This window comes from Arachis stenosperma, chromosome 1 (genome assembly GCF_014773155.1).
Source record: "Arachis stenosperma cultivar V10309 chromosome 1, arast.V10309.gnm1.PFL2, whole genome shotgun sequence".
NCBI classification, from domain to species: domain Eukaryota; kingdom Viridiplantae; phylum Streptophyta; class Magnoliopsida; order Fabales; family Fabaceae; genus Arachis; species Arachis stenosperma.
In genome coordinates, this window is record NC_080377.1 from 190,774 (window position 1) to 216,141 (window position 25,368).

At 33.1% G+C, this 25,368-nt stretch overlaps 2 protein-coding genes and 1 long non-coding RNA gene across 3 annotated transcripts; 1 reads left to right on the forward strand and 2 right to left on the reverse strand.

Moving 5' to 3' along the window:
* Positions 1-5,938: 5,938 nt before the first annotated feature.
* Positions 5,939-7,168, reverse strand: LOC130964488 (uncharacterized). The gene is made up of 2 exons (XM_057889883.1): positions 6,354-7,168; positions 5,939-6,176 (listed from the first exon to the last, which is right to left on the reverse strand). Exons 1-2 carry the CDS (start codon positions 7,166-7,168, stop codon positions 5,939-5,941), a joined length of 1,053 nt encoding a protein of 350 aa, XP_057745866.1.
* A 1,679-nt stretch (positions 7,169-8,847) lies between these two features.
* Positions 8,848-11,658, forward strand: LOC130958128 (uncharacterized). Its single transcript, XR_009077336.1, has 3 exons — positions 8,848-9,010; positions 9,107-9,160; positions 11,361-11,658. It is a non-coding gene; the product is annotated as an uncharacterized LOC130958128 (long non-coding RNA).
* A 3,987-nt stretch (positions 11,659-15,645) lies between these two features.
* On the reverse strand, positions 15,646-24,744 carry LOC130966515 (CDPK-related kinase 5). The gene is made up of 11 exons (XM_057891332.1): positions 23,937-24,744; positions 19,294-19,424; positions 19,161-19,202; positions 18,942-19,050; positions 18,737-18,815; positions 18,240-18,536; positions 18,048-18,160; positions 17,351-17,458; positions 17,206-17,268; positions 16,940-17,107; positions 15,646-16,414 (listed from the first exon to the last, which is right to left on the reverse strand). Exons 1-11 carry the CDS (start codon positions 24,450-24,452, stop codon positions 16,277-16,279), a joined length of 1,764 nt encoding a protein of 587 aa, XP_057747315.1. The 5' UTR covers positions 24,453-24,744; the 3' UTR covers positions 15,646-16,276.
* Positions 24,745-25,368: the final 624 nt, after the last annotated feature.

Sequence of the window (25,368 nt, forward strand, 5' to 3'; positions counted from 1 at the left end):
TCAAATGAAGTCAATTTAATTTATAATTCTCTAATAAATCGAATGTAATAAATTTGAGCTTTATATATAAATCGAATAGTGGTAAATTGAATATAATTCACTAAGTTTGATTTAGTATGTAGTGACCTATATATATAAATTGAGTTGAATTAATTTGATTTACTCTAATACTAACGTATATAAATACAAGTTGAACGGGAATTTTTTATCATAGCGGGACTCACAATAGCTAGTGATGATAGTTTTTAGTTCTGATGCATTATAGAGGGTCGATTAAGAAAAAAATGCGATCTGAAATAAAATTTACTAATAAGGATCCGCTAAGTATTTTTCTCAAACCTTCTACGAATTTCACCGAGTTTCAAAATACTATAATCCAAAAAGTGGAGCAGCATGGTGTGAAACGGGTGAAAAATTTATTCTATAGAATTTCGATTTTCGTGTTACGTGATAGTGTGAAGTATGATTCCTTCGTCAAAAGCAATGACGAAGATTTGCAAGTTCTGTTTTATTATCGTCGTCAGTTTTTCGAGGTGAAAATTCCTGAGCTATTGGCCAAATTTGTAGATGTGGTCTATAGTTCAGGAGGTTCAAACCGGAATGTTCAATCTTCAACAATGCCAGCCTGCGCTAGTTCAATGCCTCTTTGTGTGCCTCATCATCTGTGTCCGTGATTGCACTTGAGGCAGTTTTGGTTACATCTCTGTCCTTCGTATACGTAGCTGATCTAAACCACAATTGTGACGGAAAAATTGGTGATAATCGACCCTTCCGTGAGCTTGCAATTACAATGGCCAGTACTCTTGTTATGGTCCTAGTTTTCGGAGAGGGTGAAGCACGGGATGGTGTAAAGATGTACTACGGATGATGATGATGATGATATGGAGCCCGCCACGATTGCTGATGATAGTGATGATGATATAGCGAGGAGTATAATAATTTAAGAAAAAAATCACCTAAAATCTATGATGCACGAACACTGACACGGGACACGATATGATATGGGATACGTCGACACGTGAATTTTAAAATCTTATATGATATCGGGGACACGCATACATATAAAATATAAAGCATTTTTTAGATAAATCGTAATGATATTTTGATATTTTATTGATATTAAAATATAAATTAAATTTTTTAATTATTTTTAATGTCTTATTCTAATTATATCAAATATTTAAAATATTTTTTGTTTTAATAAATAATAATATATACTATATCTAAATTTATTTTAAGAATATATGTTAAGAATAAGACTAGAAATGCTGACACGTGATGGTACTTAAGTGTGTTATATTTTTTATTAAGACACGGTTGGACACAGCAGACACACGTGTCAGATGAGTGACGGTGAGTGTCGTGTTCAAAATGTGTCTGACATGCGGACACGACAACTCAACAAAGTGTTCGTGTTTCATAGCCTAAAATGGATAATTCTAATAAAAAATACTTTAATAAATATAACAGATATTGTAAACCTGAACATAAATAAGCTAATATTTAAGAATTATATTAAATTAAACAAGATTAACCTAAATTAAATTAAATTCTAATAGAACATAGTTAATTTAATATTTATGATGGAAAGCTAAACCCTAAACTATAATGAGATTTGTAGTGCCTCATTAATTTAACATTTAATAATATAAATTATAAATAAATTAAATAATATTAAATCCTTACTAATCCTCTATTGCCTAGTTAAACCCAACACTTGAAACCTAAATTAAATTAAATTAAAGTCCAACAAAATTTCTAACCTTGTTAAACGCCTAACATTTAAAACTTACAAATTCTTGTTATCACTACTTGTCAACATACTTAGTTATCCCTTTTCCAACATGTATTTATGGTTTCAATGTTCTAATAAACTACTACCCATAAATCAATACTTTAACTACAATTTAAAATTTAAAATTCTAATAATTCTAATAATCAAGTTCTAAGTGATTTAATATCACTAATAATTCTTTATTTCTTGAAGAAATAAATTAAATTTCATTCACTAACCTCTTCATCGATGTTACCAGTAATATGGGCGACTCCGTCCAACCGATAGTTTCGAATTGGATTATTTTTCATTTCCGCAGTTTGAATCTTGTAGTATATATTTCCTTAGTCTATTTGAATTTTGCGTTTTGGATGGGTAGGTTTAGTTTGGTGAAATATAATTCGAAACAAGTGAATTCGAATTTTATATATAAGGATATCTATGCTAAATCGAATTAATATATATCGATTTACTACTATAGCACGTTCAACTCATAAATCGAATTTATTTCATTCGAATTATTATGATAGTGTAATTTGAATTTATTCCATTCGAATGATTAGGTGAGATAATATCATGGGTTAATTCGAAACTATTTGTATCGAATTATTATGAATGAGCTAATATCATGAATATTTTGAATTTCATTCTTTAGTAAATCAAAATTAATTATTTTGATGTATATTATTCTCTACTAATCCGAATTATATTAATTTAATTTAGTACTATAATGACTAATTCAAATTTAATAAATTTAATTTATATAAAATTATAAAAGAAAATATTCTCGTAACCTTATTTAGTTTGAGACTTTTATATAATATTATTATGGGATTAGATTATGCGTATATTTTATCTCTTAAAATTTAAAAGTAAAAGTATAAGTATTATTGGGTAAAGTACATTCTCTCATAGTTCGCTCTCACCATTGGTTCTCTCTTCCTGTAAATCTCCAAGCTCATTACTCCCTTATCTCATTTCTCAGAAATTTGACCCTAAAAATAAATCAATTAACATTTATGTTTCTTATCTATTTAAAGAAAGTATATGTTGTTTAATGTGTATCTGCTTTTTTAAAATTGTGGGACTGCAATTTGATTTGCTCCGCTTCCAATCCTATTTGCTGCAAGTTGGATTACGTTGTCAATCCTATTTAAAGAAATTAGATCGAATTGAATACTTGTGAATAGAGTTAAAGTTTACTAGATTTAACTATATGAATTTAGATCTTTTAAAGTTTAAATTTTATTTTAGAGAGTAAAGTATAATTTTTAACTATTGATTTCATAGGTGAGACTAAAAATAAATATAAAAGAGAAATTATTTAAGAATAGAAAATTACACTTTATTTTTTAAAGTGAAATTCAAACTTTAGAGGATTCAAATCCTAACTATATTGCTAGGTTTTAACTTTTAAGTAATAAAAAATATACAAAACTTAACTTTTTAAGTATCTAATGCCTATGCATTTGTGTGGGACGCAAAGCATATGCTGTATCATTGAAATAATTACTTATTGGGAGGGGTTTAAAAATTTCGATTTGTTACAAAGAAAGTCTAGAGAGCAACAAGGAAAAACAATGTCACGCATAATAAAAAGTGTTTTTAGAATTATTTACTAAAGTTAAATATTTTTTATATATTTACGGTATAGAAGTAATTTACTCGTTTTGATTAATTGCTAAATTATATTTTATTTTTGTATCTTGAAGAAAAACATTTTTATTTATTGTGTTAAATTGCTTTTTAATCTTTGATTCACAATATAAATAATCTACTACACAGCAACTAGAATAACCAATTAAAATTAATTCTCAAAAAATTAACTACATTAGGATATTTTAAAAAAATCACAAATATTAAGGATAAAAAATATACTTTATTCAAATTAATTATATTTAAATTATTTTGCATTTAAAATTTACAATATCAACGGGTGTTGACTTAGTTAATCAATAATAAACTCATGTATTTATGGGGATAAATTAATATAATTTTCCACTAATGCGAGGAATTAATTAGTTTATAATACATTATGTTTGAATATTCAGAAATAATATTATTTATCCTATTAAATTATTTTTATTTTTTATTTAAAAAATTATAATATTCTATTGCATATTCCGCTCAAATAAAATACATTTTAATAAAGTTACTCAGTTAATATTAATTTTTAAAATAATTTTAATAAAATATTTTTGTGTTTAGATATTGAAATACTCATTCATTGCACAGGTATAAATCTAAGTAATAAACAAAAGTTTGAAGCAGAATATTTTCCCATTTTATTTTTATTATTAAGTATAAAAAGGTTACATTAGCATCTAGCTAACAAACAAAAATAGATAACTTGAAAATATAAAATCACATAAAAGTTAAATTCATTTAGAAATTTCTTAGACTTTGTTCATGATTTGTCATAATATAAAAAGTCATACGAAACCGGACAAAGTGATTGCTATACTTATTGGAGGTATATGATCGATTCTCCAAATTAAACTTGTTAAGTAATATTATATTTTTAATGATATGATTGGCTCAATTGACATAATTTTCTATCAACTGTTATTATGAAACAGAGACACAGAGACAGCATTCTTTATGCTTTCTTCTTCTGATCTCTGATTATTAGTCCAAAAAGAACGGAACTTGAAAAGCAGAGAGTGGTTGAGGAGTGTGTAAGAGGACAAAGGGTGAGATCACATCATAGTCGAAAAGCAACCAATGTATTATTATTGAAGGAGCCGTCATATATACATGTGAAGTTCATGACGAGAGAAAAGGTTCCATCCACCACATGACCTGCTTTCTTTGGTCTAAGAGAATGTCTTTTTTATTTAAATAAATAAAATAAAAATAATAATTATCGAAATAAATATTTTTAAAAATATTTATCGATTTGTTTTTTCCAGTTATATCTCATTATATTATAAATGAGATAAAATTGTGTGTATCTCGTTTACAATGTAAATGAGATATGACAAACGTATCTATCTCGTTTACAGTTGTTTACAGTTATTTACAGGCCGAACGGCATCTATAAATATAAGTTGTTTACGGACCGTTTCTGGACCCAATTTTGACTTAGTCAAACTCTTTCTCCCCTCTTTTTACTCTTTCCGACCATATTTGAGTCCGATACGGTGATGGTACGCCAGGCGGGGAACGACGGGGACATCAACAGATTAAATGAGACGTCGCATTACGCCGGATCAGCCGAATTTGAGGTTAGTTGCGTTCCGTTCGGTTAATCTAAAGATGTGGACATTGTTAGGGTAGTCTCGTAGTGACAAGCAATGAGTAAAATGCTTTAGGGATTGGACCGTATCATGAATTTAGAACAATATTTGCTTGTGTAAGATTGGTACGACTTAATTAGAATTTGCTTACCGACATAAATAATTTAGAGACATCTGTAGAGTAGACACATGGTAGTATGTTCCTAAGTAGTAGTAGTACTGTGTTCTTAAGTAAAGTATAAAAAGTTATTATTATCTCTTTATAGGTTAAATTTTTTTTCACTCCGTAGAGGCCTCGCCTTCTACTGCTCCGACGAGTCAGCCATACCCTTCCTCCACCGGACGCCATCGTCTCGTATCTGGCTGAGGCCAGATTCGGCGACATGGTGCCCCTCAAGGACTTCACATTTGACAATTCCCTAATTTTGGCTCGCGTGGAGCGATGGCGTACAGAGACGCACACGTTTCATCTCCCGTGGGGTGAGGTCACTATCACCCTACAGGACGTGGCGTACCACCTAGACTTAGGTGCACACGGAAACCCCGTTGGGGGGTGCCTTCGTGACTTTGGTAGGTGGTACGGCACGGAGACGTGGGCCATGGTGAAACAGCTGCTTGGTGCCAGGCCAACAGTGGCGGCACAGTAGATTGCACAGAGGAAGGAGTCGTTCACGCTGAATCTGATTTGGTTGCGTGATCGTGTCCGCCAGATGCCCCCGACCGACGATCATGAAACCCTCCAACAGTATGCCCGATGCTATATTATGTTACTGATCGGAGGATATCTATTGACAGACAAGTCCAACAACCTGGTGCACGTACGGTGGCTACCGCTTCTCCGGGACTTCGCGGAGTGTAGGGCGTTATTTTGGGGCTCTGCTGTGCTTGCCTGAAGCAACTTCAGAACCTTATTGTACGACTCTTCTCAATCCCCATAAATTTGTGCAATTGCCTTCTGCTTGGCCATCCACACCTTTCTGTAAGATGGTTTGAAGTGATAGCTTGCTTGGACCGCACCTTGCAGAACCGGAATACTTACAGAGGGGTTGGACTGAATCAACGGCAAGATGACTCTGCAGATCAAACTGCTGTCTAACTGACGATGGTCTTGAGACATGGTGGGTGCTAGACAACTACGCACTCCACCCACCCTCCGAACTTCCCTGAACACAACAAAACAGGTTTGCTTCAGCCATGTCGTAAACCTACTTAGTATATCGTACAGAGGTAACGAAAAGCACAAGTAAACTTAATCTTACCAGTATCCGAGGTTCTGTCGAAGGACCACACAGAGGCTCCATTGACACCCATTCTCAGCTTTCTGGCACTACACATGGTACTTTAACCGGTCTGATTCAATCATCCGGTACTCCGCACTCCTTCGAATACTGTAGTTCTTCACACCCTGAAGCACTGCCTCTCGGCTTCTAAACTTGTGCCCAACCTGAAACTCTACTCTGCCATCTAGGTTGTAATCTTCTTCACCCGTGTCAAAAAATAGAGTCCTCTCGTGCAAGGCGTCCAGATCCAAACCGTGATAGTGTGACAGAACTGCCGAAAGCGCCGGAATTGGAAGAGGTGGGGGCAGGACATGGCGGGCCACGGTCGGAACAGGTGTCTCAGGAACACACTCATCCTCATCCCCACTATCGGACAAGTCAGTGTCACCACTGTCTACTACGTAATCCTCGTCCGACTCCTCCTCGCCCTCCTTTGACTCATCGACTGGAACGGCGACATGAATGGGCGGTGGTGCGAGTGGGCAATCGTCCTGCACATAGGTCAAGTGTACGGAAGGACCACCGCCACTGTGTCCCACCTCTGCAGAAAGCTCCATTACTTGCTCCACCATGATCCTCCCATGGATGTCGAACATCACTCGCACATGCTCGTCCCCTAGAAGTCGAAATAGTCGAAACCGGAAGACTCCATTACCCATGGGAGCCAGCAACCTATACGCCACCCTTCCAATTTCCCTCGCTTCTGTACCACCGAGCTTGCTCAATACCAAACTTCTCAAATCGAACAACGTCTCCACACGTTGAGTGCAAAACAATATCAGATCCTCACACTCAAATGTCACTCCGTTGTCGCCGTTTCTCATACGACATTTGGGATAAACAAGCATAACTATGTATGGACTATCACTGGCCATTAATGCCTTGTATTTATGAGAAATATGAGACACAAAAAGGATAGAAAAAGTTTATGAAAAATACTAAGGATTACACATCCATTTATAGCTGTTGGGACTCTACACCATGTATCTCGTTTATACTGTAAACGATATATATATATATATATATATATATCGTAGACACGTTTCAGCTGACGGGTCATATCTCGCTTACATTGTAAATGAGATATATGCAATTTCATCTCGTTTACAGTATAAACGAGATATGATTGAGAAATGCAAATAGGTCATTATTTTTAAAAATATTTATTTCAGTAACTATTACTTTTATTTTATTTATTTAAATAAAAAATTTCTAAGAGAACTGGACGGAAAATAGAGAAAAATAAATATGAAGTCTTTTTTTATAAATTATATATTTACACATAAAAAATTTGGATAAATCACTCGTTTAAATAGTAAAGACTCTTTTCTATCTTTTTTCACGAAGAATAAGATCATTTTTTTACTTAATTTTTTTATTTTAGGACAATATGATCATTTTATTAAAAAATTCATTAAATAGTAACATCAAATACTTTTGTAAGGTTTTATTTGTATTTTATAGGATTTTAAACTCCCATAAATTCTTTTCAATAACATAATCAACTTTGTCCACTAGTATCACCATTTTCTTTCATCATTACAATAACCATACTTTGGACTTCTTTGGATGAGAGTCTAAAGAAAGATCTTTTTTCAAATTTTTTTTAAAAAATTTTATAGAAAAATAAAAGTAATTTTATGTTTAATAATTCATGCAAAAAGATTTTTTATTTATCAATTATGTTTGGGTATAACCATATAAAAGTTTTTTTTTGTTTATTTAACCATATAAAAGTACTTTTTTGTTTATTTATTACGTGAAAAATATTTTTTTTTTAAAAAAAAAAGATCTTTTAAACAAAGACATAAATTGTAACTTCTCAAAAAAAGATGTTTTTTTTTTATTTTTCTAGTGCTTTTACTTTCACTACTAGAAATTTACCAAACACGTTAAAAATAAAAAAAATTATTAAAAAAGATCTTTTTTTATCAACTTAATGACACCTAAACAAGCACTTTATCATCATCGTATCTCCTCTACCATCATAATTATCAATACTAATATCATCAACATTAATGTTCTCTTCTTTCATTTTTTATTAGGTACTATTTTTTTCTTTAAAATATTTTCGTCTTGCAATTATTTTTATTACAACATCATTTTTATTAATGGTCTTTCTCTATTTAATCAAATTAAAAAAAAATTAAATAAAATTTATTAATAATTTATGAACATTTAATTAAAATAAAATAAAAATAAATTAATTGTCCACATTAGATAGAAAATGACAAAAATATTAAATTAAAAAATTTAAAGAAAAAATAAAATTTAGCGTAAATATCTAATGTATCGTGAAAGGGCGCGTACTGGTTAAATTGATCTAGCACTGTGAGTGAGGAGAATTAATTAATGAGTGAATAAATTTAGAAATTTTTTTTAATTTGAAAAGATAAAAATAATTTAGAATTGAAAATCTGACATTTATTTTAAAAGTTTTGGCTCAAACTAGATTGGGTCAAAACAAACCAAAAATTCAACCAGGCCCAAATTGAGCCCAAGCTCATAATACATAAATCTTATTACGATGCATTTCAGCCTCATTCTTCATTCAAAGAGGGATAGAGACACGCTAGGGAGGGAGAAGAGAAGAAAAACCCTACCATTATTCATCTTCTTCTTTTGATTATATCTTGTGATTTGGAGTTCCGATTGGTGTGCCGTTTGCGGCTATGCATTCATATCGCTAAGCTCTTCAATTCTATTTAAACAAAGTGGTAAGTAACTCCAATTCCTTGTTCCAATTATCTGCTCTACAAAAAATTTGAAATTGGCTTTTGGGTATTGAAATTTTCATGATTTTGATGGTTTAGATGTAATATAGTTTGGGCGATTAGTGGACTTTATCCCAAGTTTTAGTGAATAAGGTAAGACAACTCTAAATTCTTGTTATTTGTTAATTGTGAACCCTAGTGTTTGATTATGTTAAATTGCATGAACTAGATTGAATTCATGTTGTTTGGAACTTGAATTTGGTGATTGGAATGCTTGGATTTGAGCTTTGGTGGCTAGGACTTGTTGAATTTTGGTTTGGTGGCTTGTTTGGAAGCTTGAAAAAAATTAGCCAAGATATAATTTCGGTTTGTTTTAGGTAATATGTAATGTTATGTGAAGATTAGGCTAGTAGCCTTAAGATAAATGTAAATTGTGTGCATAGTTGATTGTTGTTGAGGATTGTGAATGTGTCATGGTTAAGTATGGATATGAATTATATGAATGAACTATGTTATGATGCTATGAAAGGATGATGATTATGGATCTTTGATGATGATTAACAATATTTGTGCGTGTGGCATTTAATATGGAAAAATATTGTTGGATTTGGGAATTGTGGATTGAATGGACTAATAGATTGATAAATTGAATTATTTAAGTGTTGTGATGATTGAGGAGGTTTTGATATGTGTAGAAGTGTTAGTATTGAGATTGGTATGATATATATTGAAATTGGTTTGGAAGTTTTGAAAACTAGAGGTTTTAGTAAATTTTGGTAAAAATATATTCTTAACCAACTTCAACAGGTCATAATATGATTTTCAGACCTTCAAATTTTTTTGAAACTTGTTTTAAATAAAAATTGGATCTACGTAGTTTATGACGTTCAAAAAATGGATGGAAACCGTTTTTTAATAAAAAAGTTATGCGTATTTGACATTTTGTGTAAAAAACTAAATTTTCTGCACTTATAAGCATTTTTAAAAAATTCGCATTCATGTGTACGTGGAGGATGTCATGTGTACGCGAGAGCATGGTGCTCCCCAATACTCTCGCGTATACGGAGGGCATGCATACGCAAAAATGACAATTTTTGAAATCTCGCGTACACGACAGGTGGCATGTGACGTGGGATCACTACCCTGTTCAACATGTTCGCGTACGCGGAAGGCATGTGTATGCATGACCATCCTGTTTTGCAAAAATTGAATTTTTGAGTTTTTAACTATTCCTCTAACTTTCTAAAACTCCGCAACACTTATTTAAGATCTCCCTAGCTAGTGTTTAGGTTTTGGGATGAGTGATAGTATACTAAGTAAATTTAAAAGGACACTTTTATTTTGATTTTTAGAGACTGTGACTAAGGTTTATAACATATTGCGGATGGAATATCTAGAGCAGATTGGCGAAGTGCTGTATTAATGATGAATTGAGAAAATGAATGTGAATAAGAAATTATTAAGGGTTGAGATGGAGGAACTCGGTGAATATGAACAGTGGTCATTGGAATTAAATAACATATATTGATATATTATGATTGGTAAGTCACAATGCGCCTGGCAAGGATGGAGGTTGGATCCCACTTGTTGAGGTTGCGGCACCGGCGTAGGGGCTGTGACAGTCTCCCGCCTACGATCAAATGTAAGTTCTGAGGCAGTCTCCCGCTCGCATTCCTTTTGTGCCACAAGAGTGAACTCGAGCACTATATCTCAAAAGATTGGGCCGTACACTATATTCCAGGGGTGCATAAGAGTGGGTCGGATACTATATCCTAGGGACACATAAGAGTGGGCCGGGCAGTATATTCCAGGGGAGCATAAAAGTAGGCCGGACACTATATCCCAAGAGTGTGGAAGAAAGGCAACATCCCAAATGGATGTGTCGGGTTAGCAGTTGAACTGACAAGTGATATCACGGTCAATAGGACATGCATTCATTATATGCATTTTCTATGCGTTTGTTTGCTTTGATTAATTTCATTATGCCTAAATAAATACCATGCCTAATCACTAATTGAGTTACTTGCTATATATGAAATCTTCTTGTATTTTACTTATTTGTATTAATTGTGATTCCTTCTGGGATTGAGGAGGATCAGTAGGTGGTGGCGATGGGATCACATGGAAGATAAGTTGGTGAAGGCTGTGGGATGTTGGTGAATGTTAGAGTAGAAACCCCCTTAAGTTAGATAACCCATTTGTGTATGAATAAGATATATTATAAGTTTGAAATGTTATGTTTTGGGAAGTTCTAGGATTACTTTTGACTCTCCAGAATCTTATATCTTATCTTTTGCGCACTGTTACCATACCGAGAATCCCGATTCTTATACCATATATTGTTGTTTTTCAGATACAAATCGCAACCCACTTCGGTGAGTTTTGCGAATGTGGTGACAGAGCAGAAGATGGCTCTATGTTTTGCTTTTGTTTTACTTCTTGTAGTTATCTGTCTCTTTTGTATATAGCCTTAGAGGCTTTTATTCTATAAATTTGAGAGATAGGATGTTAGCTATTTTAACTTAAAAATTCTGTTGTATCTTTTGTTGAAAACTAGTCAGTCTAAACTCCGCGAGTTATGACTAGTTCCTTTTTGGATATTGTGTGTGTGTGTGTGTATATATATATATATATATCATTTGTTTACTCTATTTATTACCTTATATATCCTGGAGCTTTTTGCAAGGTTTTATATATAATCTATTTCTTTTTTGTGCCTGCGCGCCTTGGTTATTGTGTGTGAATGCTTCGCGTTTTGTATCTCTGTTTTATATGTCTTTAATCTTCTATTCCTTCATCGGGCTTCTAATTTTATTATTTTTTGATTATATATTATTGTATGAGCTTTAAAACTATCATGATGTTTTATTGCCTTTACTTTACGGCTATAGGATAAAGCTTAGTATAATAGAGTGTTACACATGTTATTCTAGATAAAATCCGACACCAAAGTCGAGTCAAAGTTGACATCAAATATGTCATCAGAGCATGAAGTTGCCCAACAGACATCTTCTCCATTGAGAGATAGACCAGTCAAGGCTGAAATCTCCATTAAGGTCGAACACATCCTTCCATATGGGAGATGAAAGTTATTTGTAACTCGGCACCGAAGTATAAACTAACCCAAGAAGAGACAGTGTAAGACAAGTCATGAGTAGCTAGTTGAACAGCAGATACTATTCCTAAAGATTTTCACACAGATTTGTAAATTGAAAAAAGGTCTCGACAGCTATGTTGAAAATGAGGAACTTAACTCCTTAGGAGGTGCAGTCCTAAACAATCGATTGACAAAATAGTTGCTTTGGTTTTAACATTTTTACAAAAAATAAAGAAAAAATGCTCATGAAAAGAAGGGAAGAAAGAGAAAATTGACTCAAATTGTTCTTGGGTAGAGATTGCCCTAATTATGAATATAAGACGTTGAAAACTTGAAAGAAAAGTACTACATGGCCACGTCATAAGGCGGTGGTATCTACGTTAGGATTGGGAGCTCTTAAGGTCCCATCATCATTGTAAAATTGTGGCACGTTGGTAACTAAAGGTGGAGGACCTACGACGTGAACGTCGTCATCATCTTCTTGGAAAGAAGAAGTGGGAGCAGTAGAAACTCTACCTGGAATAGTGGTAGCAGCCATAATAGCCATAGCAGCAGCAGTAAAAGTAGGTAGAGAAAAAGCTATAATAGCTCCTGCAATAGAGGTGGTGACAGAAATGGTGTATACTACTAGAATGAAGACCGGAGTGAGAATCGATGAAAGAATGAGAAGATGAATTTGTAAATAAAAAAATGTTTTGAAGAAGATGAAGGAAGAAAAAATATTTTTAGAAAGTGAAAGGTCTCTGGAAGGTGAAAAATATTGAATAATAATAAGATTTGGAGAATGCAAAAGGTTTTGAAGGAATAAAGGCATATTAAAGCCCATTGAAAACGTAACACATTCCCAAAAACATGTGAACCATTTCATTTCTTGTAACCGTTTTTTAAAATTTGAAGATTTAAAAGCGCACGTGAATGGCACGGGACTAGATAAAACTTATCATTTCATATTTTGAAAAGATAAGTTTTAAGGGGCAATTTGTTAGTATAAATTTCGACATATAAAAATTTGATTCATAGGGAGTCGAAATGTAATTAAAATTATTGTCATTTGGTTGTAGAGATTCTCTTTCAACTACCGAAACAAAGGACATTTGAGGTCGAGGGATTGTTGGTTTAAAGTAAGTCGAGCATCTATCAGGGTCGACACCATGCAAGAACGTAGGTTTTAAAGGACAAGGCAAGATAGAACCTGGGGGTACCATATGAGGATTCTTCAAGATCTTAGGTAAGATCATGACCTGAGAAAAAGGAGGAACCAAGGTAGTGGTCAAAATTTTTCAGGAACAGGTCCACCTTTGAGGTCTATAAATAGAAGAAATTTACAAGAAAAAAGGGAAACTTCAATCAATAACACTAGATCATCACATAAATTTTGTAAAAATTCTTAGTCTCAGCGACGCAACAGAAAAGCATAAAGTGCAAGTACATGTGAGTGTTGGAACCTATTTTATTTTATCTTTTATCTTTCTTTGTTTTAATTTCTTTATTTTGAATGTTTCTTATTATTTTACTTTCTTTTAGTTTCTGTTTCGTGTTGACATTTTCATTTATTTATTTTCACTTACTCAAAATTTTATTTTACTTCATTTCTATTTTATTTACTACAATTATTCATTGATAGTTCAACACAGTGCGTTTCAATATGAACGCTAAGTAATTTCTAGATCGAGTTCACTCTTTTTAGAGGAGTCATATCTAATTATCTACTCTTTAAATTAAGATCTTTATATAAATTCGATTCGACACCCTATCGAAATAAAAAAAAAATATAGTAAAACAGTATTATATTAATTTAAATGTACACAAAATTAAGACATTATGAAAATATAGATATAGCAAGTTTCTATATCCGTTCTCTCGTGTATTATTCATAGATAATTAGATATAGATGGGTGCAAGTAAAATTAAAATTGATATATTGGGTCATAGCATAGCTAAAGTTGCAATTTGACAACTATACTATACTATTAGGTTGAGGACGTAGATATGACGAAAGAAAAGCCAAGGGAAGGGGTTCCACCACATGAAAATGGTGGGGCTTGGCATGTTGAGTAATTTGAATGATTGGTTATACTCCTAGTTTAATCATAGTCCCATACAAGCATATGATGATTGGCATGCCTTGTTTTATGACCATATCATATCATATCATATCATATCATATCAAATCATAGAAGAGAAGAGAAGAGAGGTCCCCGAAGTCGCATCCGAAAAGTTTAATTACAATAATTTGTCATGCCGCATTCACGACACCGCTCATTAATCCCGTTGTTGACTTGTAAGAGGATCTTAGCCTCTAAGCTCATGCTATCATGCATCATGAGAAACCCTGCCTGCGCTACCTACAAAATAATGTTCAAAGTTAAAACACTTGTATATACCTACTCCTAAGTTTTTTTCCCACACAGAAGATGTATTTCATTGAAACAGTAGACATGCGACACTTAACAGATAACAGAAATATTTAAATTTAAGTTTAAAAAAATATATAATTTTTATGTTAAACTAAAATTAAGAAGTCTAATATTTGATTTCAATAAATCCTACGTGATAAAAACTGAGACCGATTTGAGTCTTTTCAATTTCTTGATTTACGCATAAAGTGTAATAATACTGCAGCAAAAATGAATTTTAATGATAAATTTTTAGTAATAATAACATAATTGTAAGAAACCCAAGATCAAGAGAATACATATATATCTTAGTAATTTTGTGTTTTTTTTCCTTTATAATCCTTTTTTGGTTACGCCGAAAAAGGTTCGTATCGAAGACCTCTATTAGAAAAAAGAAACAAATCCACATGAGCTACTATTCCTTGCCTTTTAAAATCCTTTTACTTAGTTTAAGAAATATAATTTTTAATAAAATCATGGATAAATATAATTTTGGATTTTTTGGTCCAGCTAAATGTATGGCCCAATTTTGCAAAAGATCCAGAACTAAAAATTTTAATCTCTTCATTAACAATGAATTACTTCGTTTACTTGTGAATAATAAAATTTAATGGATTTAACTTGACTTTTGGGGTGGCAATACTATTCGAATCTGCGGGTATCCACTTCGTCCCTACTCGTTTGGAATGGGTAATTATCCGTCCCGCACCGAAGCGCGTTCTTGGGAGGACGGGGCGGGGTCGGGTTTAGGTAATACCCGTCCCTACCCATCCCGCTATATATATAATATATATAATTTTAATATATAATATGTATAATATATGTAAAATAATGTAAATGATTAATAATATCGTATCATATTTAAATTTTTACTTTAATTTATGTTATGTATGTGATGATAATTATATAAATTTTGAAATTTAATTTAATTTATTGGATTTTAATAATGAAGCGGGGCGAGTTAAGGATCAACGTTTTACTACCCGCTAGTAGAAACGGGACGAGTTCTATGCGAGTTGTTATACGATGGGACAGGGTCGGATAGAGCAAAAACCCGCCCCTACCCGCCCCGTTGCTACCCGTACTTGGGTTAGCTCCCTAGCCTACTTACTTATATAAATATCGAGAGTTTGAATCTTGGTTGTGCATAACTGCATATAGTAATTCATCAGCCAACAACAAATACTTAAAAAGAGCTCAGATTCTCGACGTATTAAGTATAGTTCTTGATCTCTCGAATTAAAAAAAACCAAAAAATAAATAAATAAACAAATTAATGGGTATAGATCCCTGCAATTGCAGTTGGTGCCGATCTTGTACTTGACTCACGTGAATGGACAAAAGCAACTAGGCAATAGGTGTCATAGAGGAAATCTATCCTCGCAGTGTCCACAGGTTTAGCTTTTTTCACAATCTACACCATAGCATTCCCCGTAATAATCACAGAAGATATTATCAACTAGAAACTTTAACAGACTACAGCTTTACAGTGGACAATTACAATTACAATTACAATTACAAATGCCTGTGGGAGCAGGCTATGATTCCTGCTCCATGTGTACAAGATACTTAGCCTAAGAAAAAGGATTGTAAAACACCAATTCGATGATTTCTTCTAAGCAAAATATAATGTTGAAGTAGCAAATATTCCTTCAAGTGATGATGATGCTTTGACCAGCATATAGTTTTTCTTTTTTTTCTTTCTTTCTTCTTCTGATTGACCAGATCCATCATGCATCATGGTTGGTGAACACACGCAAGCTCTTGGGTCTCACTCTATTGAGGTTTGGCGAGACTACGAGACGGACCATGCAGCAATTTGACAAACCCAAGGAAGCTTAGTTTTCCATCAGTGTGCCTAATCCAGTCATGGAGAACAGCGTGAACAGGAACAGATGGACCAAGTCCTAGCTCCTGCGATTATTTAGATAAAAACCATACATGAGAAGAGAATAATGTTGGATTTTCGTGGAGCAGTGAGTTAAATTACATAATCCTCGAATTTCTCTACATTCACGCCATATTAAACTCACCTTAGAGGGACAAATTAATATCCGAAATTGTTAGAAATTAGAGTAAATGCTCTTTTCGGTTCCTGATTATTTGTCGAAAGACAAAGCACACTTCCACGATTTGAAAATCTTTAACCGGTCTCAAACCATTTAAGTAACTTGTCTAAATAGGTCCTGACACATGAGTAGGTCAACGTTTTTACAAGGACCACTTAGACTATTTACTTAGATGGTTGGGACAATTAGAGATTTTTGAACTATAGAGACACTTTGTCCTTCATGGTCAGGAAATGGATAGGACATTTATTTTAGAAATTAATTTCAGAAATTGTTAGATATATCCATTTGTATTACCAGTTTCCCACTGTAAGGAAAAGCTCGGAAGATATGTTTGGATAAACTATAATTGCAATAAAATCAATCATACCGAAGCTAGCTCCTCAATGACTATGGCCCTGTTTCCATCCTTTTCAAAAAGCTCATAGGCGCAGCGAGCATGTTGCTCCCACCGGTCGAGCGCTTCAAGTTGATGAACACTAAGAGTCGCTGCACAGAACTCGTCAAAATCCATCCTTCTAAACTGCAATGCATTAAGCTGCCACCCAAAAACCGTTTGTATCAGTAATCAATAAGCCAACATTACATTAAGACGTTATATATAGAGGCATTCTACAGTTAAATCACAGCACTTACCGATCCCAAAAAATCAGGAATGCGAGACTCCTTCATAGCATCGGTTGCATTCTTCATCAAGGCCTACCAGGTCGAATTTGAGTCTTTAAACAGGATCCTTTTAAAATAGTATATGAAAAGAATTGGAAGAGAAGAAAAAACCAACCGCTTTGATATTTTCTAAGCTAATGGTGCCATTTTTGTTTGGTTCTAAAAGTGCAAACTGCTCTTTCAAATAGTACAGCTCGTCAACAGCTAACGTCTTCGACAGAGCCTGCCGTAGTGCGCAAGAAAATAACACGCTAGTAAGTTATCACTAAACATGCATCCATAACTTGATCAACAAATAGAGACAAACAAAATTGGAGAAAGAAGCAAACACTCTTCCATCAGTAGACTAACATGCATCTGATTCAGCTTTTTAGGCTTAAAAACCATCATTCTATAGATTTGTACAAATTTTATACAATAATCGCCATTTAAAAGAATCGAATTTCAGCATTTTTGAGAAAAGCTAAATGGAGTATCTTAATAAATCAGTTTTAAACTTCTTCAACTATACAGTAAAAGATCAAGCAGTAAAATCACTCTTTTGGAAATCAGAAACAAACACAGTTCAGCGACACCCATTTGGAAACACTAAACAAAAAAATGATTCATTTTGATAGTTAGATTACTCATTCAACAGTCAACTCACTAATCCCAAGTTCAAACATCCTAAAAAAAAATAGTGCACTTATTAATAAGCTGAAGAATATGAACTCATTGAGAGAACAGTTCCAGTAAAATCTAATCAAAAGATACCAAAAGAAAATTCTAAAGGTGTATCTGAAAGCAAGTACATTCTACATAAATATACGCACCCTTAAAGCTGCTTTTCGTAAAGATGAGGAGCGCATGTATGACTTCATGAGCTTGAACATTAGAATATCGAGGGGTGCTTTCACATCCTTATAATTTTTAATCCATGGATGGCCTGCATCATACACAGCTTAAATAAGAGAATAGAAATATTAGAACTAACAAGACCCTCCAACAATTTACAAGAAACTCACATAATGCTTGTGCTGCAGTCATTCTTTTCCTTGGATCTTTATTCAGTAGTCGCTTTACGAAATCCTTTGCTTCGTCCGACAGAGAAGGCCACGGAGGTTCTTCGAAACTTGGATCGGCTTTCAATACAGCACGAAATATCCCTGATTCAGTCCGTGCCCAAAACGGACGGCTGCCACATAATAAAATATACGCGATTACACCAATACTCCAGATGTCAGCCTCAGTACTGTAAGCTCTATGTAGAACTTCAGGAGCCACATAGTATGCACTACCAACAATATCATTAAGCCTTTCATCTGTTAAGTACAACAAGAAGTCACGACATAATTTAAGACCAAGATATCAAGCTAACACGGGGTGAACATAAAATTGAGTACAGTAATATTACATGACCAAGTTATTCTGGTAACCAAGTTCAACCAAATTGTTCGAATAGCTTACTGGCACAATAAAATAACTTGTTCACCCAACATTCCTCAATTGCGTAAATATATACCTGGTTTAACGAAATCCGACAACCCAAAGTCTATGGCCTTCAGCTCTGAGTTCTCATCTTTGGATGCAAACAAGAAGTTCTGATCCAAAAATGATCCATCTTTAGAATTCAACACGTGATAAAAGTTATAGAAATAGAAAACAGTGAAAGCTGAAATTTCGAATCGGGTTTTCGATCAGAACAAAAATTTGAAACTGTAGTTCACCTCGGGTTTAAGATCACGGTGCACAACACCCTGCATATGGCAAAATGCAACAACATTCAGAATTTGCGTGAGGACAGCTTTTGCATCTTCTTCGGTGTATTTCCCTCCTCTGCAAGAAGAAACAGATATCTTATAGGCTGTGACCATGAAACATTAATTCTTTAAATCAATGCATGAATCCACGTTTTGCCAATCAACAGAAAATAATTAAACAAATACCTTGATAGTATTCTATCCAACAGCTCACCTCCTTCACACAATCTGAGATAAACAAGAATTAAAAAATTTGGATATAGGTTGCTACCAATGAGCCCAATTGTCACGAAAAATAAGAATGGTATTCGGAGCTTACTCCATTACTATATAGACATTATCGTGATCTTCATATGCATCATAGAACTGTACTAGATTCTTATGTCCCGTCAAAGCTCTCAATATTTTCACTTCCCTTCTCACATCCTCAATAGCAATTGCAGTTGTCATCTACAATTGAAACATACAAATCAAAATCTATTATTCTATAAAGAAAATAAAGATGATATATATGATGCTCATGAAACAGGTGTGTATGCTTTATTTTTCACCAAGCATAAACACACCAAAGTCAAAGATGCTAAAGGTGTTTCGATCGATAAATTACTCCCTCCCGTTTCAAAATGCTGGTCCTTTTAGAAATTTTGACATATTAAGAACTGATTACATTGTTAGCCGTGATTACTGAGTTAATGACTAAACGATCATAACATCAATGTCATTTATAATCTAATCGCTATATAAGTCATTCTCTATCTCTCAACAGAGAGTAAGTCCTGATTTTTGAATTATTTTGCTATCTTCTAAATACACTTTTCATACTAACTTAAGTGTTAGAGAAGAATGCATTCAGAATCGTTCAGTGATATACCTTAAAGGTTTATCTACACGGAAATATATATATATATATACCGGAACTAGTTTTAATGATGATCCCCTTCATAATTTCAATTATAGCTGCATACCCCAAGTGCATCAGATTTACAAACTAAGATGGCACGTTACTCAAATAAAACACCAATCAATGGATCACTTTACAAGGTCTCAATGCCTTGCTGCTGCCAAAAGAGAGAACACAACCCATCTTAGGGTAGAATCCGTACAAAACATCTAATCCTATCGCATAAAACTTGTTATGAATTACGCTCCAATTTCCATGGCTCAATTGTGGAAGTATCAAAGTTAATTTTGATAATCAATCAATGCATGGCAGTAAAATAATAATCATCTAGAAGACCTTGGAATCAAATTTCAAGCCAAATTGGTAGTAAAATAGTAAAGTTTGACTTGAGTCAAACAATTCCTGCTGATGCTTACAGCTTGAAAGTTACAAATGCAAGTTGAATATCAAAGGCAAATTAACAACTCAATCACAAGCTGTAACCGTTACCGCTATACATACATTATAAATAGGAAGCATTGCTTATGTTATCAATATGCTTAGTTTTGTATGTCTTTTAATGAGTGAAAATTAAGAGAGAAAATAGTAAAATTCTGTATGTGTAATTTCCTTTGTATGAGTGTTATTTTCATAATATATAAAAAAGTATTATAAATTTTTTTATATATTTTAAAAAAAATATATAATTTTACTATTTAGTCATAAAATTTTTATTATTATCAAATTCTTATTTAGGTCTATTTATTTTTCGTTTACAAATTTTAGTTGTATTATCCTATCTTATTATTTTTGGTACCTAACATTAATCTATCTATTTATTCTTATAGTATAAAAATTGGTACCTAAGTTCTTTTATATTGTATTTAAGCCATATTTCCTCTGATGCCATGTTAGTCATTTTGTTTTCTTGGCAAAACTCGAAAATCAACCAATTATTTTTTAGTAAAAGATTTCTAAAATAAAAATTCTTATTTATTATTATTCAATTAAAACATAAAGTACTAATTAAATACAATAAATATATATATTAAACATGTTAATACTCTTACTACATCATTATTTGGTCTACTTATGCATATTACATAAGACTCTACTATCTTTATTTCTTAATCTCTCATACCAATTAGCAAAAATTCCTTCAAATAAGTTTAAATTTGCCACATATTCTTACTAAATACATTCAAATATATTATGATTATAAATTAATTCATAATTTTATATTTACATTTTTGGTATTTTTCATTCTCATTCATTTTTCTAAACCCAAGTAAATTTAAATTTGACACATCTCTTTATTAAGCATATTCAAATATATCATAATTATAAAACTAACTTATATTTTTTGTGTTTTCCATTCTCATTCATTTTTTTTTAATTATTTGCAACCCAAAAAACACCATATAAAAAGATAAAGTATGACAACTAAAGCAAATATAAAAATTATGGTTTTTAAAACCGGACTGGACCGACCAATCCAATTAAGAAGCGATGACAACGATCCGGTCCCATGCATAAAACAGCCAATTGGAGAACCGTCCAAAAATCGCTGAACTGGTCAGAAACCGGCCGATTAGATCGAATTGAAAATCGGCCGATTCTTTTTAAATGACGCGGTTTGGCTTGATGTAAAAAAAAAAAAAAAACCCACTCATGAGTCACGCTCCCCTCCTCCCAAACCCCTCTCCTTCGTGCGTTTCAGTGTGTCACTCAGCAAAGAAAGGGAAAAACCGTTCTTCAAAGTTCAAAACTTCAAACCCAAAGCCAAAACCCTAATTTCTTCAAAGGTTCCACCGCCGCTATTGGTGGTTGCCAGCGTCTCCGTGGCTTCCCTCTTCGCCCTTTTCCAAACCCAAATCCTCTGTTCTATCTCGGCTCGGCATGTAAACGGTCTCTCTGTAGACATGATATATGACAGAGCACAATGGCGTCGTTTGATTCATGTAGCCGACTCCACTTAGTGGGACAAGATTTTATTGTTGTTGTTGTATCTCGGCTAGACATCCATCTCCCGCAGCTTCTCTATTCGAGCTGCTCGCCATCGTCTCGCTGCTCGCCGTCGTCTCATTTTTTATAATTACCCAAAAAAAACCCAAAGCGTAAAATAACTAACCGAGAAGCCGAAGATATCTACTCAGTTCAAATATTATAATAGTGAATCCCATTAACAGAAATGCTAGTTGTCCTTTAACTTTTAGCTTTTTATAAGTTTTTTTAAGAATTTATTATTATTTAATTAATTTAAATACTTACCTTTAGGTATTAGTTGTTCCAAAAATCAGAAGAATTACTTATTTTTTATTTTTTTTCTTTTCTGGAGACAGAATAAAAGACAATATTTAAAAACGAAAATATTTAGTAACGAAAGAAAATCAGCCAAAAACAGTCATAATTTGTCTTATTTAACGTTCATTAATTGTCATCATTAATTGTCACACAATTAATGAACGTTAAATAAGACAAATTCTGGCTGTTTTTTTTTTGTCTCATAGCATTACCTATTCAAAAAATACCTAATTGAATTGCATTAACAAAAGGTGTCAAATAATTAAATAAAGTCTTCACCAACTAACAACTTGAACCGAAAACACGGTTTGTAAGGACTAAGCACCAACTCCCCTAAAAAGGTCTAAAGCAATTACCAATTAGATGAAAGTTCCTAGATTTATGCTCATATAATCTAACAACAATTCAACAAATGATGGCCAGCCAACTCAAACTCCACGCTTTTTTTTATCTAGAAATCAAACTCCACCCAAAATAAAATAAAAAATCTTAAAATATAAAAATCATTTAAGACATGCTTCATGTAATGCTTGAGGGGGTAAAAAGTATATTTTTAAAATGGTTTTTTTTTTTTGGAAAAAGAAAGAAGTAATACGGTGCAGCTTTTGACTATAATTATAAATTTACAATACATTACAAACCCAAAATAAGGCAATTCAAACTCCCACTTATTTTAAATATGTTTCAAATTTAGTGCATTTTTTCGGATTTATACTCCTCAAAAATACTTGTCACTTTGATCAAATTGATTCAACATAAACCCATGCATCCATATACAAATGTACCAATGAGAAATTCTTAATAGAAAATCTTTTTCTTCTTCCGCTCTATTCGTCAACCTTTAGTTCTTTATCTATTTTCTCCCTCTTACTTTTTTAAAATCATCTGATAAATCATAAGAAAAATATTAAAAAGTTATCAAAATTTATTATTTTTAGTCGTTAATTAATTATCAATGTTTAAAAATATAGACTAAAGTATGGTATTAAATTACTAAACTAAAACAATGGGTTAATGGCTAAAAATAATAGCTAAAAACAATAAATTCTGATAGTGTTGTAACATTTTTTAAATCATAGATGTGTCTCTAAAAATTTGGTCAAAACTAATAAACTCCCAAGTCATCCTTCAACAAAAGCTACAACAGAGCAACTTTTGACCAATCCAATTCAATGGTTTCGGTGCAATTAAATTATCTTTCTATCATAAAATTTTCAAAACTCAAACACAAAAATAGAGTTATGTAAATGTTGGCATCGAAGGCTGGGTATGTGAGAAAAGAAAAGCTCTAATTTAAGTATTTAACACTCGCTCGGAGGAACGAAGAGCCTTAAACTGTCACTAAAATACCGAACCATATTATTTAGCGAACTTGTCAAAAGATCAGTTCAAATCTTTTACTTACACATCTCGTTTACTCAAATGTCTGTAAATTTAAGTCATCCCTTGGGTAGACGAGTTGTGATTTATTATGTAAATAAGTAAACAGAAAGTTTAAGAATTAATATTTGACCGTCAATATTATAGCCAATATTTATTATTTAGCGCAAAAAAAACATGTTTAATTCATGAAAATAAAAATATCAATAAATTCAATTTGAAATTCAAACAGTGAATTGGATATTGAGTTTGTTTAGCAACGTAATGGCCAAAATTTGCAGTTATGTTATTAGTTCTCTAGCATTACTAGTAAAATTACATATTTGGATAAATAAAAAAATATGTAAGAATCTATGGTAGTTTACTCGAAAATAGATAAATGAAGGAAAGAAGCTTACCTTAGCTTTGGGGATAACCTTGACAGCAACCTGGTGACCCTTGAGGTCTCCCTTCTTGAACTTAGCAGCACAAGTGTACCCAAAATGCCCTCGCCCAACTTCACTCCCAACTTCGTACTTGTTCTTGAAATGCTTCGAGAACCCGAAGCCCTTGTCCAGGGCAACCGCCACGCCGTCGTCGCCGCCGCCCTCGCTTCCCTCCGGTATGCTCGCCTCGTTCGGCTTCACTGACCCCTGCCGCCGCGCCAGCACCGCCTTTATGTGCTTCGCTGGCGACGGCGGTGGGAAAGGCCGCTTGAAGAACCGCCGCGGCGTCGATTCCGACCCTGTCCGGGCCGGAGATCTCGCCGGAGACTTCTTGGAGAAGAGGTAGTGAGCTGGGCTAGGGCTGTAGAACGGGAAGAACGGGGACTTCTTGCCACCATTGACGGATGCTGGTTCTGGTTCTTGTTTGAAATTGTTGTTGTGAGAAGGAGAGAGAGACTCGGAAGGAGCCTTTGAAACGCAGAGACCCATGGAATCTCCGCGAGTGTTGTGTTCTAATCTGATTCTAGTTTCAAAGTCAAAGTCAAAGGAGTGGCATGGTCATGAAAACATGGAGAGTTCGGAGCCAGATTCGGAAGATCTGCAATGAAATTGTGGAGTTTCGAATTTGTAAATGGGTTTTGGGAGATTATGGCTTTGTGTTTGGGTTGATTTTGGTTTTGGTGATCAATGAGAGTGTTTAAGAAATGGTTTGAAGAAGAAGGGGGAGAGAGAGAAGGATCCGTGAAAAGTGATAAAAGGTAAACGACGAGAGTTTCGCTTTTTTTGTTGCACGCAACGGAAACAACTAAATTAAATTTGGTCGTATACTCTAACTAGATACCAGTAGTAAATTTGATTAGTAGTTTCGTTATACTGCTTGACGTCGTAAGTGTATAAGATTTGGAAAAGAATAATTCTACCCAAAATATTTAAGTAAGTTGTTATAATTATTTTTTAAGTAATGTGTCTTTTTTTTTATTAATATCCTGGTTTTTTTTTGTTTTTTTATAATCTACGTCACCACCATCATTATTATTTTTTCTTTTTTTTTTTATTTTTTAATTTTTTCTTCTCTTTTTTTTATCGTCATCATCATTGTCATTGTCATCTTTTTTATTGTTATTGTTATTATTATTATCGTTATTTTTAAATTTTTATCAAATTAATGATGTTGTCTGATCCAAAATTAATTTAGATATGTTTTTGTTTATGATTCAGTTTTGTTTGTATGTTTGTTTTCGAATTGAATTTACGTGTCGCAATCATTAAATAATTTCGGTGTAAATATAAGAAATTATGTGTATTTGTTAAAAAATTTCGGTGTATTTTTGTTTTGATAAGTTTTGAATAATTCAAAACTCAGCGCAACGATGAGAGATCCAACTATTCCTTCTTCAAAATAAGG

What these genes read in the sequence shown, in the direction of transcription:
- LOC130964488 (XM_057889883.1), bottom strand. Translation starts at nt 7,168, where the DNA reads ATGGCCAGTGATAGTCCATACATAGTTATGCTTGTTTATCCCAAATGT. An exon ending in ATTGAATCAGACCGGTTAAA is followed by an intron (nt 6,177 to 6,353) that starts GTACCATGTGTA and finishes TGTTGTGTTCAG; the next exon opens with GGAAGTTCGGAGGGTGGGTG.
- LOC130966515 (XM_057891332.1), bottom strand. Translation starts at nt 24,452, where the DNA reads ATGGGTCTCTGCGTTTCAAAGGCTCCTTCCGAGTCTCTCTCTCCTTCT. An exon ending in GACTGCAGCACAAGCATTAT is followed by an intron (nt 18,161 to 18,239) that starts GTGAGTTTCTTG and finishes TGTATGATGCAG; the next exon opens with GCCATCCATGGATTAAAAAT. An exon ending in TACGAAAAGCAGCTTTAAGG is followed by an intron (nt 17,459 to 18,047) that starts GTGCGTATATTT and finishes GCACTACGGCAG; the next exon opens with GCTCTGTCGAAGACGTTAGC.